The sequence below is a fragment of the Maniola jurtina genome, chromosome 14, assembly GCF_905333055.1.
Source record: "Maniola jurtina chromosome 14, ilManJurt1.1, whole genome shotgun sequence".
Classification (NCBI taxonomy): Eukaryota; Metazoa; Arthropoda; class Insecta; order Lepidoptera; family Nymphalidae; genus Maniola; species Maniola jurtina.
The window spans coordinates 5,521,123-5,535,877 of NC_060042.1; the positions used below are offsets into that span (position 1 = coordinate 5,521,123).

Here is a 14,755-nt window from a genome sequence, read left to right on the forward strand (position 1 = left end):
TAGGTACTTAAAGTGAACAAAGGTGAAACTTATCTGCCTGATGCATTTTTCCAAAATCAGGGGATTGGCTTGGTTTGCTCGAGTTGTATCTACCCAGTAGTTTAATAGCCAAAGTAAGTACCTAACCCAAAATACCGCGTAAAATAATAACGAGCGCCTACCCACAAACCAGTGCAAATACTCGTAATTCGCAAAGATCGATGTTAGTGTACACAACTGTATAGGTTGTATTTACTCGGTTTTATATTTTATGGGTCACAATATACTTATTATAATATAGGGTTGGTGCATAATTTCGTTGGTTTTCATCATAAAGAAAACTATTTTCCTCTATAGATGGAAATCGGGTTTTCTTTGTGACCCAACTAAAAAGATAGGCAGTAGAAAAAATAACAAAAACAAGCTTCCTAATTCCTAAGCAGCGACCTAATAATTGATATCTACCTGTAGGTCGTCGCTGTACCGAGATCTCGTGGAGCCAGGCGTGGGTCTCTCGAGCAGCAGCAGCTCAGTGAGCACTATGACGCCGAACACCGCGAAGAACATGATGAATATGAAGAAGCTGAGGTTGGCGCGCTCCTTGGCGCGGGAAGGCGCCGCTCGCGCGCGCCACCGCATCGTGCCGGCACCGGACTTGCATCAGCGCGACCGGCGAAGGCCGACCGTAGCCGCGGGCGACGCACTACTGATACTGAATCACACTCGGTCGACGGTCACTAGGCCCGCGACTCGCGACGCTCGGCGCCCGGCGCCCGGCGGCCTTCCTCAGTCCGAGCACGACACCACGCTCCCGTCCGCTCCTACACACTGACGCACAACGCACAACCCACTGACAGTTCAACCGGTTTGATTATTTGGGTTGCAAGCACTGCAAGCGCCTATATTCTCGCATGAGAACTCCTTTGTTTTGATTCACGACAACAAAGAAACTAGGCTTTCGTTAGTAAGCTCGCGCTCGCGCCTCGTTCGCAACAGGTGCTCAATTTTAATTGCAAGACATTTGTAACGTAAATCAATAACATTTTCATAAAATAAAGCTTTTCCAAAAGTTTTAATCAAGAAAACACAACTCACAACCGAATTTTAATACAGGAAAATGACGCATATCAAAATCGCGTATTCGAATTATAGTTTTTACTACAAAACATAGTTTTGGCGGTACATAACAGGGTACTAGAGTCGAAAAGTCAAGATCAAGACAATAACAAAAGATTTCGTGACCGTATACTGCTAAATCCCCCTATTATATGAGCTAGCAACCCAACCGAAGTTGGTTCTAACACGCATGCGCGCCGCCCGCCCCCGTTCAATGCCTTTCATTGACGGCGGAAAGCTCCACAGCTTTCCCGAATGGAAAATCTCTATACTTGATTGAAACATTTACACGACACCTGCTACTATATTTAATCTTATTGAAAGTATATTCCATACATCATATTAAACTGTTGGTTGATAGTTCTTATGAAGTACATAGGTAATAACTTACATATTATAACTCAATGCTATTGTGAAAATTTAAAGTAGGTCAACGGACAAAGCCGTACCACATTTCCCAAAATAGCTTAATACCGAGATAATGTTTGTTAATCCCTTTAACACCGTAATGTTCGGAAATCATTTCCGTCACATTTATTTTTTTAATTACATACTCGTATTTACTTAAATTACAATGTCTATTAATCATGCAATAACTTATCCAATCCAACTTACTCGCAGTTCTTGCTAAAACTTTTGCTCATGAATTTCAAGAAGTACTTACTTAAATACCTAATAAGTAGGTACCTACTCTACGTTTACGTTGATTTAGATTTTTAAAAATCCGGCGGGAACTCTTTGTTTTTCCGGAATAAAAATCAATTTCTGAAAATAATATGTATAATATGAAATAATTTAAAGTCTACATCATTGTTTTACACATATATAATATACTAATTCTGAATTCTGAAGAGGCGCGTGCTCAATGGTGGACCGGTATCAGGTTGAGATTCAGATGATGATAAGGTTTCCTTAGGCACCTACATGGCTACAGGTACCGACATATTATTATTTATTTATATAAGACCTTTACGCACCATATCGCTTCCACCCTATATAATAATTTTATTAATATAAGAAAGGAATGATGTGAAATAAACGCAGGTACCTAAGTATGTAATACATTATTATGCAGCCATTAATAAAATTTAAAAGTAGGTAAGCGTCGCAATTCTCCGAGCGTTCTAGCACGTGACCGGAGCGAAGGCGGAAAATGCGGGAAAGTGAAAAATTTATAACACTTAGTGCAGCGACGTCGAGGAATTTAAGGGATTCTTTGCGAATTTATAGTGATAATTTATGATACCTTTATAAGAAAATTTGTCTGTCTCTCTGTCCGTCTGTGTGTCTACTAGCATTCACCAGCCCATCGTTAAACCGATTTTGATGTTTGGCATAGAGCTAGCTCGGAGCCTAGAGAAGAATAAAGGTGTTAACGCAGTTGAGCTGCGCTGCGATTTGCGGCAAATATTATAGTTTATAGGTATGAGTTTTTGACGTGACGACGTCTTATAATTCGATAGAGCCGGCTGCACGCACGAAAAAACATGACTCATGCGGCGTTACCTCGCTCTGAGGCGTTCCATGTAAGGCTTGAAGTGCAAGCGAGAGCGCGGAACGAGCGACAAAGAAGCACAATCGGCCTTTGTTGTCACGTTCAACTATCGTCAGTAAACCGACTTTACAGACAACCAATTTTTTTTTATGGAGCAAAGCACACTTGAGCGACGGTAATAATATGGAACAAGGCGCTGCCGCGTCGCGCACCGCAGCGCAAATGCATTTGAACCATATAGGTTTTTTCAGGCTAACACGGAAATTGTGTATCTCAATAATTATTGTAATTGGCTGATTTTATGCTAATCATTTTTTGCTGCAGAAGCAATTATTGTATAATTTAGCTAATTGCGAGGGAGCATCAGCTGATCAGATGTGTCTGTTTTATTCGATTAGGTAAGTACAAGTTGACCCTTGACTGCGATCTCATCTGGTGGTAAGTGATATGCAGTCTAGAGTGGTAGTAGGCTAACTTGGAAAGAAGTTGGCAGTTTTATTAAGCCCATAACCATAGTTCGGTTTCTACACTGCATCGTACCGAAACGCTGAATCGCTTGGCGACATGGCTTTGCTGATAGGGGGTCAACTAGCCACGGCCGTAACATTCCACCAGATATTCAGACCAGTGACGTTTCTAGAAATTACAAATTCTGAAACTGCCCCTGTTGGTAATCGAACCCGGGACCTTCCGCTTCCCCTACACCGAGGTCGTAATTATCTTAAGGCCAGAAAAAGACTATGTAGGTATTATTTTTAATTTAAGCGCTTTGTGAACTTGCTGTAATGATCGTGTACCGAAATAGAATAAATAAATATAATAAAATCACATTAATGATTAAATAGCTGACGGTGCTAAGAGCACTGGTAATATATAGGTATCCTTAAAACTTCAACTGTTATATCTGTGTTACCCATTAGAGGTAGTCATAGGTTGTTGCCGCTCTTGTACATCCATTTGTCAACTAGATATTGTTATCTCCGTCTATTTCAGGGAACCTCCGTTCGGGTAAAAGCGATAGCTCATATAAGTCTGGCAACAACGCACTGTATGTGTAACTGGTGACAGTAGTTGTCAGCATTTGGAGACAAAACATTGGGATTTGATGCAGCGTTTTTATAAAATTTTAAAAATCATAAAAGTCTGGGTTAAAATTAAGATAAAAACTAAAAACCAAATGTGTGACGCTGTGTTTTGTACCTCTAGATATAAGAAAGAAGGCGTCCAAGTTCCTGAATTGCCTTTTCATAGGTAAGTCTTTAATAACTATTTCATCGATACCAACCGCGACTTTTATTCCGAAAATCGCTAAAAATTAAAGATTTACATGTTATAAGTGTAATTATCTCGTGTAATACTGACCAAAATCACGTTTTACAGCGCAATTTAATTTTAATTTATGAATTATTTTAAACATCATTTGTAGTGATGTGTACACACTTTATCGATAAAATCAAATTTGTCTTTTATCGTATAAATAACATTTGCTTACTTTTGTAGATTTCTAAAATGTCCTGAAATTAGAACTGCGTGGATTTGGACAATAAAACGAAAATCTGGAAGTGAAAGGTATATTCTCGTCTATGCTCCAAACATTTGGAAGAGTCTTGTTAGGTTTCTGGTTTAAAAATAAATAAATTGAAATCAGATGCAATACCAACTATATTTGAAAGATATCCTCAATAGTCAATACCATCAACCAGTAAGCACTAAGCTCTTTCAAATTGTATGTAGGTACTTATCTACAAATAAATATGTAGTAATGTTACACTTTTCTTTATTTGACAATAGTTAAACAAAAAAGACTCTAACAATTAATTAATTTATTAATTTTTTTATTTGTACAAGTATCCCACTAATATTATAAAGGCGAAAGTTTGTATGTGTGTGTGTGTGTGTGTGTGTGTGTGTGTGTGTGTGTGTATGTTTGTTACTCTTTCACGCCAAAACTACTGGACGCATTGGGCTGAAATTTAGAATGGAGATAGATTATACCCTGGATTAGCACATAGGCTACCTTTTATCCCGGAAAATCAAAGGGTTCCCACGGGAATTTTAAAAAACCTACATCCACGCGAACGAAGTCGCAGGTATCAGCTAGTATTTGTGTAAAGTGGACAGGGAAGCACTTATCTCTTTAAGAGATCTCTACCTGTGACCCTTGGCAGTGCGAGAGGTTGTAAAGGGAGTAGAATAGGTACAGCAAAGAGAGACAGTAATTATTATGGAAAAAAACCTTAGTAGATATTATGTTATAATATATACTTAATTTTAAGGTTTGAGGTACAAGTGAGTTTTAATAATTTCTAAAATTAAAAATTACCTAATTGTTTTACTGATATTTTTTTAAATTTTATTATCATCATAAAGAATTATGCATTTTTGACTAGGTAACAGCAAGACATACATTAATTCATTTAATTTCAGGTTATAAAGGACGAACGAAACAAACTTCGAGAGCTGGCTAGTAATGAAACAAAAACGAAGGTTTTGAGCATTTTCCTCAGTCAGTTTTCTACGTCCAGCTCTCTATAATTTTGTTGACCTAGAATTCTTGACTTTTACTTGGCTTTTTATTTTATAATAAAGCAAGATCCCGGAAGCGCCAGACTGTATTTATGTACTTATTTTCTGAGAAACGGCCAATTTATAAGTATCAGCTGCTGCCTGCTAAAGGTACATATGTATAACATTACTCACTTTTCTTAAAGTCTGAGTGTAGATATAATATAAGTAAGTATGTTTTACAGAAGATTGTGAATTAATAATTAATATTCAATACCTACTGTGAGAAACTTTCCGCCACAAAAAGTAACATAATATAAAATATGCCTACGTTAAATATAGTAATAATACTAATAAATTGATTTGAATTATTTGAAAAGTGTTTCATTTTACTCTTGTTTTTACTGAATATATAATAACCGTTCGCGTGAATTTATAGGTTTTTAAAAATCCCATGGGAAATCTTTAATTTTCTGGGGTAAAAAGTTGCTTACGTCAATTTCCAGGACGTAAGCAGCTTTTTATACATATAACATAGGTAATGTATCAAATTTCATATAAATCGGTACAACGGATGGGCTTTAAGAATCCCATGGGAACTCTTTGATTTTTCGGGGATAAAAGTAGCCTATGTCCGCTCCCAAGGTAACTCTGTACCTTTCATTAAAATCGGTTAAGCTGCTGGGCCGTGAAAAGCTAACTGACAGACTGAGATACACTTTCGTATTTATAATATTAGTATGGAGTATATATTGCACGTGGTCAGTCGTAGTAACATAGAAAATTAATTTTGATGTAATATCGATATACCCAAATTCGCCGTCCCAACTCTAGATGGTGCACACAGTGACAAAATGACGTGCGCACACAAAAATAATTGACACGCATTTTGAAGTTAGTGCCTATCCATTTAATCCTTCATCCAAGGTGTTACCCATTTCTACTGTAATAATAACCTAATGTTTTTTTTTCTCTCTCGTCTGGCTTTACAAAGATTAGCCAATGTCAAGGTTGTAGTTATTTGTAACAAGTTAGGAAAACTGTACAAGTATGGACCCAGTCTGTGCCGGCGCTCGCCGACACACGCACGGCATCCCCTTATAGCGCTTTCCAGTCAGTTTTAACAAAAAAAAACCCTCCAAAAAGGCAGAGCACGCCCGCCAGCTAACACCAACGCAGACGAAGTCCCAACCTAATGTTATAACCAAGTTTATATTTTCGGACTATATCCGGACTGTACCATGTTCTTGGACGAACACATTGTTGTCAATGTCAAGTGATTACATACTCTTTTTTTTTTTTTTTTTTTTTTTTTTTTTTTTTTTTTTTTTTTTTTTTTTTTTTTTTTTTTTACATACTCTTTGGTCAATGTCATTGCTAATGTCATCAATTCTTAGTGGAAAAATGTCAAAATCTTTATAAAAGTCCCCTTTCGCTGAAAGAACTGCGGATTCCTTTTATAACAAAATGGTTCAAGGGGGACCACCAGACGACAATTTATTTAGAGCATTCGCGAGTGCAGTTTACAATACCATAGATGCACCTGTAACATGGTTCCGAGGTAGGTTTCGTGTGTTCAATGTGACGTGTGTTATGTAAGTCTGTCGCTAATGTTATTAAACTTTGCTACAGAGAAGATCGTTGAACCAAACCAGAAGAAATACCCGTGGTACCACCAGAAGTTTCGCCGTGTTCCGACCATCGACCAATGCTACAGCGACGATGTCTTATGCGACTTCGAAGCCAACTCTCAGTTCAAGCGTGATAGGTTAATGCTTTATTCTGTTTACTGTTTACCACAATTTATCATTTTTAACACCCGACCCAAAAAGAGGGGTGTTATAAGTTTGACGTGTGTATCTGTGTATGTGTGTCTGTGTATGTGGGTCTGTGGCCTCGTAGCGCCTAAACGAATGAACCGATTTTAATTTAGTTTTTTTGTCTAATAGGTACCTATCAGGTATATATCATCCCATAATATGTACATGCTTAATTAATATGTAGTGTTGATTGCCATGAGTGAGTATAAATAAGACTGCATCATCACTATCAGGGTGCGATTGCAGTCAAGGGCTAACTTGTAATGGAATTTAAAAAAAAACATTTATTCTAAGAACAAATTGAGTTTTTCATTTTAAAATACTTTTTATCTATTATTTTGTTTGTGTGTACAGGGCTGTAGATTCAGAGATCCTGAATATTCTTCGTATGAGATATGAAGATTGTATGATGTATGAAAGACCAGACCAATTATCTGTCTGTAAACCACTGTGGGACAAATACAAGGATGCTGAGGAAGCTTGGTTTATCAAGTGTAAGTCTTTTCTTTTACCAATAGGATCTCTGACAATATTAAACTAGTTTTTTATGGCAGATTTAAAATCTGAACAAATTGTAATAACTCAAGAAAAATGTTCCCTGGGTGCTTTAAATCCTCTAAACTTTAGTTATTTCTTTTAAGTTAAAGAAAAATATTTACATTTCAAAGTTATATATATATATTTATATTTATTTATATATGTTGATTAATTAAACAAAAAGGCTATAAATTCAATGGGCTATAAATAATATACCTATAGTATAGTTATATTATTTATAACCCAGAATTAGATAATAGAATTTTGGCTTTATTCATAGATTGTACCCCTGAAAATAACAATCATTCTAATATTAAATTGTTAGTTAGTAAATTCTTTAATTGAATCATGATAGTCCACTGAATTTTAAAAACTGGGCACTGAAGTTTGAACAAAATCAAGAAGTAACTTCTGAGTTTCTGACTTGCTCAGTATTTGCTTTCCAAGCCCCTGAAGAAACTTTCAAGTTGGCCTATGTGGAATAAGCCTGATTAAAAAATAAAAGACAGAAAAAAGTAATTATGTTAACATTCAAGAAGAAACTTGGAAGGCGTTGGCGCCATCTAAGGCGCATAAAAAACCACTGGTTTAGGTGACATCATAATATAGTCATCATTACTTCCATCAATTATGATAATTTTCATAATAATCCATACTGTGCAGTTGTTCCTAGTCAAATAGAGAAGTTTCAATTCAAAAAAACATAAGTGTTACCTTAAGAATACAGCTTGATTTAAATTTTGGACAGGCAATTTATTAATTGAACTAGCTGATGCCCGCAGCTTCGCCCGCGTGGATTGGTCAGATCCCAACGATCCCAGAAACAATGTCGCAAAGTTCCTCTATCGATTAAAAAAAAAATGACGCAAATCGGTTCAGAAATCTCGGAGATTTCGGTGTACATAGGTAGAAAAACACAACTCCCTTTCTGAAAGTCGGTTAAAAAGTAGCCTATGTTACTCCCTGGTCAATTCTCTACTTGTCTGTGAAAATCCCGTCAAAATCGGTTTAGCCGTTCCCAAGATTAGCCTTTTCAAACAGACAGACAGACAGACAAACAAAAATTTTAAAAACGTGTGATTCAGTTATAGTATCGTTCAAATAACCATATGACCTTAATATGCGGTAGTTATTTCGAAATTACAGACAGACACTCCAATTTTATTTATTAGTATAGATAAGAGCATCAATAGCTCAACCGGTAAAGGAGTGGACTGAAAACCGAAAGGTTGACGGTTCAAACCCCGCCCGTTGCACTATTGTCGTACCTACTCCTAGCACAAGCCTGACGCTTAGTTGGAGAGGAAAGGGGAATATTAGTCATTTAACATGGCTAATATTCTTACTTAACAAGAAAAAAAATTGAAATAATTTCAGATGGAGATCTTGGCGCGTATGCAGATGCAAGGAAAGCCTATATGAAACAGAAACATCGCATGGTATGGGAAAGACGTAACGGCCCCCTGTCGGACCAGACCAAGTGAAATGCACTACTAAGTTTATCAGTTTGTAATATACGAGTATAAGTAGATTATGTATAAATGTCAATGCAATAAAAGAAATTCTAGTGTATATTTGTTTTTGGACTTATTATTTATCTAACTAGCATTTTATCCCCTTAGGAATAGCATTTTCAAAAATCCTTTCTTGGCAGATTTCCATATCTTAATAACTATCTGCTTGTCAGCCCAATTGGTCCAGTAGTTTGAGCTGTGCGTTAATAGATTAGTCAAACATGTTCTCAGAGGTACAAGGAAACCTTGTGGTTAAATCCAGTACATCTGTTTGTGTCAACCATTTTAAAAATAAACCGAGCTGTAAAATTCAAAATTTACCACACAGATGACCTGTCATCATGTAGGTACATAGGCATATTAAAATTTTGATAAACAGGTCTTTCGAGGTGCCTGATAATAATTTTGTTTGACCTCATGAGTAAATTACCATGTTAAACAGGTATTTTGAAATCATTACGTTTCTTATCTTTCATACAGTTTTCGAAAAAAAAAATTGTTTAAGAAATAATGATCACCAAAGTTTTTAACAACTATCTACCATGGCTATTGACCTCTACCATATTCTAACACCTACCTACTTGTGAATAATAGAAAGACAATATGAGGGCGGGACAAAAATGGATCACTAAGAACTGCATCACAAAGCGCATACAATGGATAAATAGTAGTGAAACACCATAGTAAAAGCCCTTATCTGCGCAGGTCCTAGTTTAACTTAACTATCATGGTCCTAAGTATTATGCCTTACCATAAGATGCAAAGTTACGTTAGCTAGTTACCACCCTACAATGCTGCCAAGCGATTTAGCGCGCCGGTATGATGCCGTATAAAAACCAAGGGGTATGTGTTTTAATAAAAAACTGCCATACCCCTTCCAGGTTAGCCTGCTTCCATCTTAGACTGCATCATTACTTAGTACTTACCAACGGGTTATATGGCAGTCAAGAGCTAACTTCTGGGTTCTTTTCTGAGGCTTGTATCTGAATAATACAAGTGTAAATTAAAAATTTATAATACCCCCGACAATTAGTGAAGGTCAGTAACTAGAACAGAGCTGATAACTTTCAAACGGCTGAACCGATTTTCTTGGATTATAGCTAAGAACACTCTCGATCAAGCCCACCTTTCAAAAAAAAAAAAACTAATTAAAAATCGGTTCATTAGTTTAGGAGCTACGATGCCACAGACAGATACACACTTAAAACCTATAGCACCCCTCTGTTTGGGTCGGGGGTAAAAAAGATCAAATGTTGCCAGCAAATAAAACAATTTTTTCTCAAAAAATAACATTTATTTTCCAACACTACTTTCATTTTCATGCATTTACGACGAGATACAATTTTTCCGCACAGATTCACTAGTTGGAAACTAACAAGAAATAATTATGCGATCACAGAATGACGAAGACGTAGAAAATAACGACTAACATCTTCACTTACTGTACTTGGATATCTTAGTCTACCTTACCCTTAAAAATTTAAAACTTTATTGGTCACAAAAGTAAAAACAATGTTGGCTTAAAAGTACTTATCTGCTACAGTCTTGCGAAATTCAATTCTGCAAGTTTTGGTAAAATTTTAGGTCCCACATATACAATGTATTCAGCGATATCAGTAAAATTTTGAATGCAGGGCAAATGTTTACAAGGCAAGATAGCAAGAAAAGCAATGCATATTAATTTTGACTAAACTTATGATAAAGCTGTTATACAGTGCATATGTGGCACCAATTTAGTGCAATCACTTACTTATACCTTCAATGTTATGTGTATTTCAAATTGAATTTCATTAAAATAAATAATGTTTAAATATCATAATTTAGTCATCAAGGTAAAAAGTTACATAAATATAAATCTGCAGCAGAACAATTACAAAATTACTTATGCGTTTTATCTTAATTTAGGTTATTTAAACGATTTTTATAGTTACTGGACAGGTGCTTTCCTGAGTTTAATTTCAAATGCAGACTGGCAGTGTTCATATAATAAATAAATACAATGATAAAAATAAATTATGCATTAAAATAATACATTTGAATACATAATGCAAGGGCCTGCTTACATAAAGCGGTTGCAACAAAATAAAAATACGTAAAATAATAAGGAAGTGTCTAGACAGCGAAAAATTCGGGGTTCCACATCAATATCGCTAATATAATTATTATTATTAATAATAATTCAATAGGTAAACATTATAAAACTTGTAAATAAACGTGCATATAAGATTTTGTACCAATTTATTTAGATATGTACATAATATACATAAAATTGTAAGATTGCGATTTTTTTATTTATATAATAAATAATAATTATTGAAGTACTTAAGTATATTATAATAGTTTGGTACTTATAGATCACATAATATAATTATATTGATATCATGATAAAGGATTGCACATTTACTTACTCTAGAAACATTTGCGATTCCAATAGATATAACAATAATTTATATCATAGATTAATTTTCATGAGTTTTATTCTCTTTCAATGACAGCTCAGAGTCTAAAGCCTTTTATCAACGTTGATAGAATTATTCGAATGTCGAAACACTTTGGCATCACAGTAAAATGAACTTTAAAAATCTTGTTTTAAAGCTCAAGTTCATACAACCAGCGGAATCTTTTCAAAATTAAAATCGTTCATATGAATTTTCGACTTCAAATCAAGACTCTTGTAAGTCCATTTTACTCTGACCTTATTGAGTTTTGACGCTCAAATATCAAAGTTACCTTTTATTTTTAAATCACTGCAGTACGTGCACCTACCTATACAGCAGAACCATGATAATTTGTTTTATTTAGCAGAATGCATCATATGACATTATATCTAAGTTATTTGTAAAAAAATATGCAGTGATATTTTTTCACATTTATTACTCATCTATAAAAGTCTTCTAATAATAAAATTAAACTATCATTTAAGTTAAAGCTGTTGCATATACATATTTCTTAAGAAGACTACAGATTAAAGACGGCGAATAATAGAAAGTACAGTATGCTTAGGCAGCTAGCTTTAATATGTTGTCTCTTTAAGAAATATAGTATATTGATTCTATATAAAGTAGGTGTTATATTTTATATAATTTATACACGTGAAAATACAGTTCAATGTCGCGTAGTTTACGTCAATTCTATTTACATCTCGCTCACTCTATATTTTAAATGCCGAACGGAAGGCAAATAGCATCGACGCCCTTTAAGATTACCTACGTTATCAACGAATAGCACGATAATCTCTTACGTATAAACAAGTTCAATAAAGATCACTTGATTTTATTTGCCTCTTGCTCACTCTTTATAACTTCCGAGCAAGAGACAAGAGTCGGGGTCATTTTGAATTTGTATTTGGACGTATATTTAATCAGATCACATACTTCAGTATGTACACGTAGGATGTGTGATGAGCACAAAAAAGACTGCTTTAGACGCTAAGTTAGTCCACCTGTCTCTTGTCTCGGATTTTGACCATTTTGTATAAGAACTAGAAGTACTACGTAACATAAATGCAACGGCAGTCGTTAGAAACAAATGTTAGACTTGCCGCCACAGATTAACATTTACTAAATGTTTCAGTTTATCCTAAAAAATATGTTACAAAAATATTTCTAATCATGTACCAGGCTATCAATGTGGAACGACGAAATTTACCGAAAAATAAGTGTCCAAAATTCTAAAATAAAAACAAAAATTGCACTTCAGGCACAAGCATATTATTCTATAACGCAATATTACTATTTAATACTTTTATAAAACATTTGAACATCTATAATTGACTCTTACATTGTTTATGATGGATCGTCGTAAGAATTCTCATTATTATTTATTCTATATTCACGTTCATGAAAGCAGAAAATAAATCTAAAATAAAATGCTGTCTAAAAATAATAAATTCGAAATGGTGACACTTGAAAGATTCTTACTGTAAACTACTACATTGTTTAAAAACTAAGTCACGCTAAGCCAAATTAATGTACTTTAAATCGATTAAAATACGAATGTCTTACGTTGTGCACAGACATAATATTCTGAATTCTAAATGCTTTTTCTCAAATCGTTTTTTCACAAATGTAATAAAAGTTGTCAATTAACCATGTAAATTTTATTCAAATGTTTGTTTACCAACTAAGACATTTTTACTTGAATCGTCTATACTTACTTAATATTATGTGCTCGCACAGTCAGCATCAAATATATTATGTGAAACAAGTTACTCAAACATCAAATTACTTACAAGTTACAGTTCAATCATAAGCATAAAATATTATTATCAGATGCTGGCTGCACAATAAAGAGATCAAATATCAAGGGATAAAATTCTAAAAAAAATTAACATTTATTATTATTATTGTACTTTTAAGTGAGCATTCGGAAAATGTTACAAGCGCGCATTTATCATCAACAATATCTGCATGTCTTTACTCCAAATTCTGATATGTAGTATACAAGTCTGTCCGACCAATAACGTTACAAGTTACTACTATAACTTAAAAAGATTGCTTAATTAAAATAATGACAGTCACTTTATATTTTTTTTACATGATATCAATATAAAATAAAACATATTTCTATATTATAAATTATCTTGCTACATTTTTTAATTTGTAAAATATTATATACTAAATTAAATAGTCATGAGATAAAACAAAGATTGGATAGAATCTAGGCAGACAAGTCGTAAATTTTAGCCAACCTCCAAGAAATAAACGAATAAAGTAAAAAAAATAGTAGGTATTGAGTAACTTAGTAGGTAAAAAATACATAGAATAAAGTTATTGCATATTTCACATAACCAATCATCATAATATTTTAAACCTATTCACACCTAATCTCTAGTTCACTCTGTAAACCTACCTACTACGGTAAAATCTAAGATCCAATCGAACATCTTAAATAAAACCGAAAACTTTAATAAATGTGCTAAGGATAATAACTTTACACAATTATTGCGACAAAAAAGGACCACTTTATAGCTGTCTTTTCACTAAGGATGTGCGCGGATGCGTAGCAAAGAATGTGTGTGAAACCCACCAATAAGATTGCTAGAACTACTACTATAAAAAAAATCCAGTACGCGGAATAATAGTTAGGTTAATGTTAGTATTTGATAACCTACACAATATATGTACATTATACTATGATAACAAAACTATCATATTGACAAGCAATCAGCGCTGTCAACATGACAGTTTTGTATGAGTTGACAGCTCTCGATTCTTACGCAAATACGTATCAAACAAAATTATGAGACTTTTGGTGAACTCATGTTTAGAGTGAACTAGATGTTTGGCACGTTTTGAGACCCTATAAGTGTAACTTTTCAAGTTAACTAACGTGAAGTTTTCGTTAAGGTTATAATATGTAGATTAAGGTAATAATTAGGGTTCTATTAGGGACGGCGCTCCTAGTTATTTGTAGTGTGCGACTGAACCTTCGGCCAAACCTTCGGCTTCGACCACCGGTCGAAGTTTTGGCGCGAAAACGCAATGGAAGAAGCAAATTGTCACCTATATTATTTATTTCGAAATGTTATTATTTATGACAAGTTTAACAAGACAAGAGTGAACAAAATATAAACTCAAAAAAAAATTTGTTCACTTTTAACTAATTTTGAATTGTTATCTGATTTTCTTAGGGTAGTCTTCAGTTTCGGGTTCGACCGAAAGTTATGGCAATAGCTGATTAATGATTAACCAGCTTTAGCCAGCAATAGACCTGATTCCGTCAGACATTAGTAATTTGACATACAATTTCGACACATTCACGTAACTCCGGTGTCACGTTTTTTAACT

At 34.4% G+C, this 14,755-nt stretch overlaps 2 protein-coding genes and 3 long non-coding RNA genes across 5 annotated transcripts in view; 3 read left to right on the forward strand and 2 right to left on the reverse strand.

Annotated features, from left to right (window-relative positions):
- The window catches only part of LOC123871746 (galactan beta-1,4-galactosyltransferase GALS1-like), an 89,211-nt gene extending 87,966 nt beyond the window's left edge, over window positions 1-1,245 (reverse strand). Inside the window, exon 1 of the mRNA XM_045915686.1 lies at window positions 445-1,245. Within this exon, the coding sequence (XP_045771642.1) occupies window positions 445-618 (174 nt within the window). The 5' untranslated portion in view covers window positions 619-1,245. The remainder of the gene's footprint in view (window positions 1-444) is intronic.
- A 2,432-nt stretch (window positions 1,246-3,677) lies between these two features.
- LOC123871760 lies at window positions 3,678-5,311 on the forward strand. Its single transcript, XR_006797336.1, has 3 exons — window positions 3,678-3,841; window positions 4,091-4,159; window positions 5,018-5,311. It is a non-coding gene; the product is annotated as an uncharacterized LOC123871760 (long non-coding RNA).
- A 1,153-nt stretch (window positions 5,312-6,464) lies between these two features.
- LOC123871754 (NADH dehydrogenase [ubiquinone] 1 beta subcomplex subunit 10) lies at window positions 6,465-9,024 on the forward strand. The gene is made up of 4 exons (XM_045915702.1): window positions 6,465-6,656; window positions 6,728-6,863; window positions 7,270-7,409; window positions 8,830-9,024. Exons 1-4 carry the CDS (start codon window positions 6,563-6,565, stop codon window positions 8,934-8,936), a joined length of 477 nt encoding a protein of 158 aa, XP_045771658.1. The 5' UTR covers window positions 6,465-6,562; the 3' UTR covers window positions 8,937-9,024.
- LOC123871763 lies at window positions 7,234-11,781 on the reverse strand. Its single transcript, XR_006797339.1, has 3 exons — window positions 11,697-11,781; window positions 11,371-11,373; window positions 7,234-7,245 (listed from the first exon to the last, which is right to left on the reverse strand). It is a non-coding gene; the product is annotated as an uncharacterized LOC123871763 (long non-coding RNA).
- LOC123871765 lies at window positions 9,724-14,412 on the forward strand. Its single transcript, XR_006797341.1, has 3 exons — window positions 9,724-9,735; window positions 10,212-14,324; window positions 14,357-14,412. It is a non-coding gene; the product is annotated as an uncharacterized LOC123871765 (long non-coding RNA).
- Window positions 14,413-14,755: the final 343 nt, after the last annotated feature.

What these genes read in the sequence shown, in the direction of transcription:
- LOC123871754 (XM_045915702.1), top strand. Translation starts at nt 6,563, where the DNA reads ATGGTTCAAGGGGGACCACCAGACGACAATTTATTTAGAGCATTCGCG. An exon ending in TCTCAGTTCAAGCGTGATAG is followed by an intron (nt 6,864 to 7,269) that starts GTTAATGCTTTA and finishes TTGTGTGTACAG; the next exon opens with GGCTGTAGATTCAGAGATCC. An exon ending in GGAAGCTTGGTTTATCAAGT is followed by an intron (nt 7,410 to 8,829) that starts GTAAGTCTTTTC and finishes AAATAATTTCAG; the next exon opens with ATGGAGATCTTGGCGCGTAT.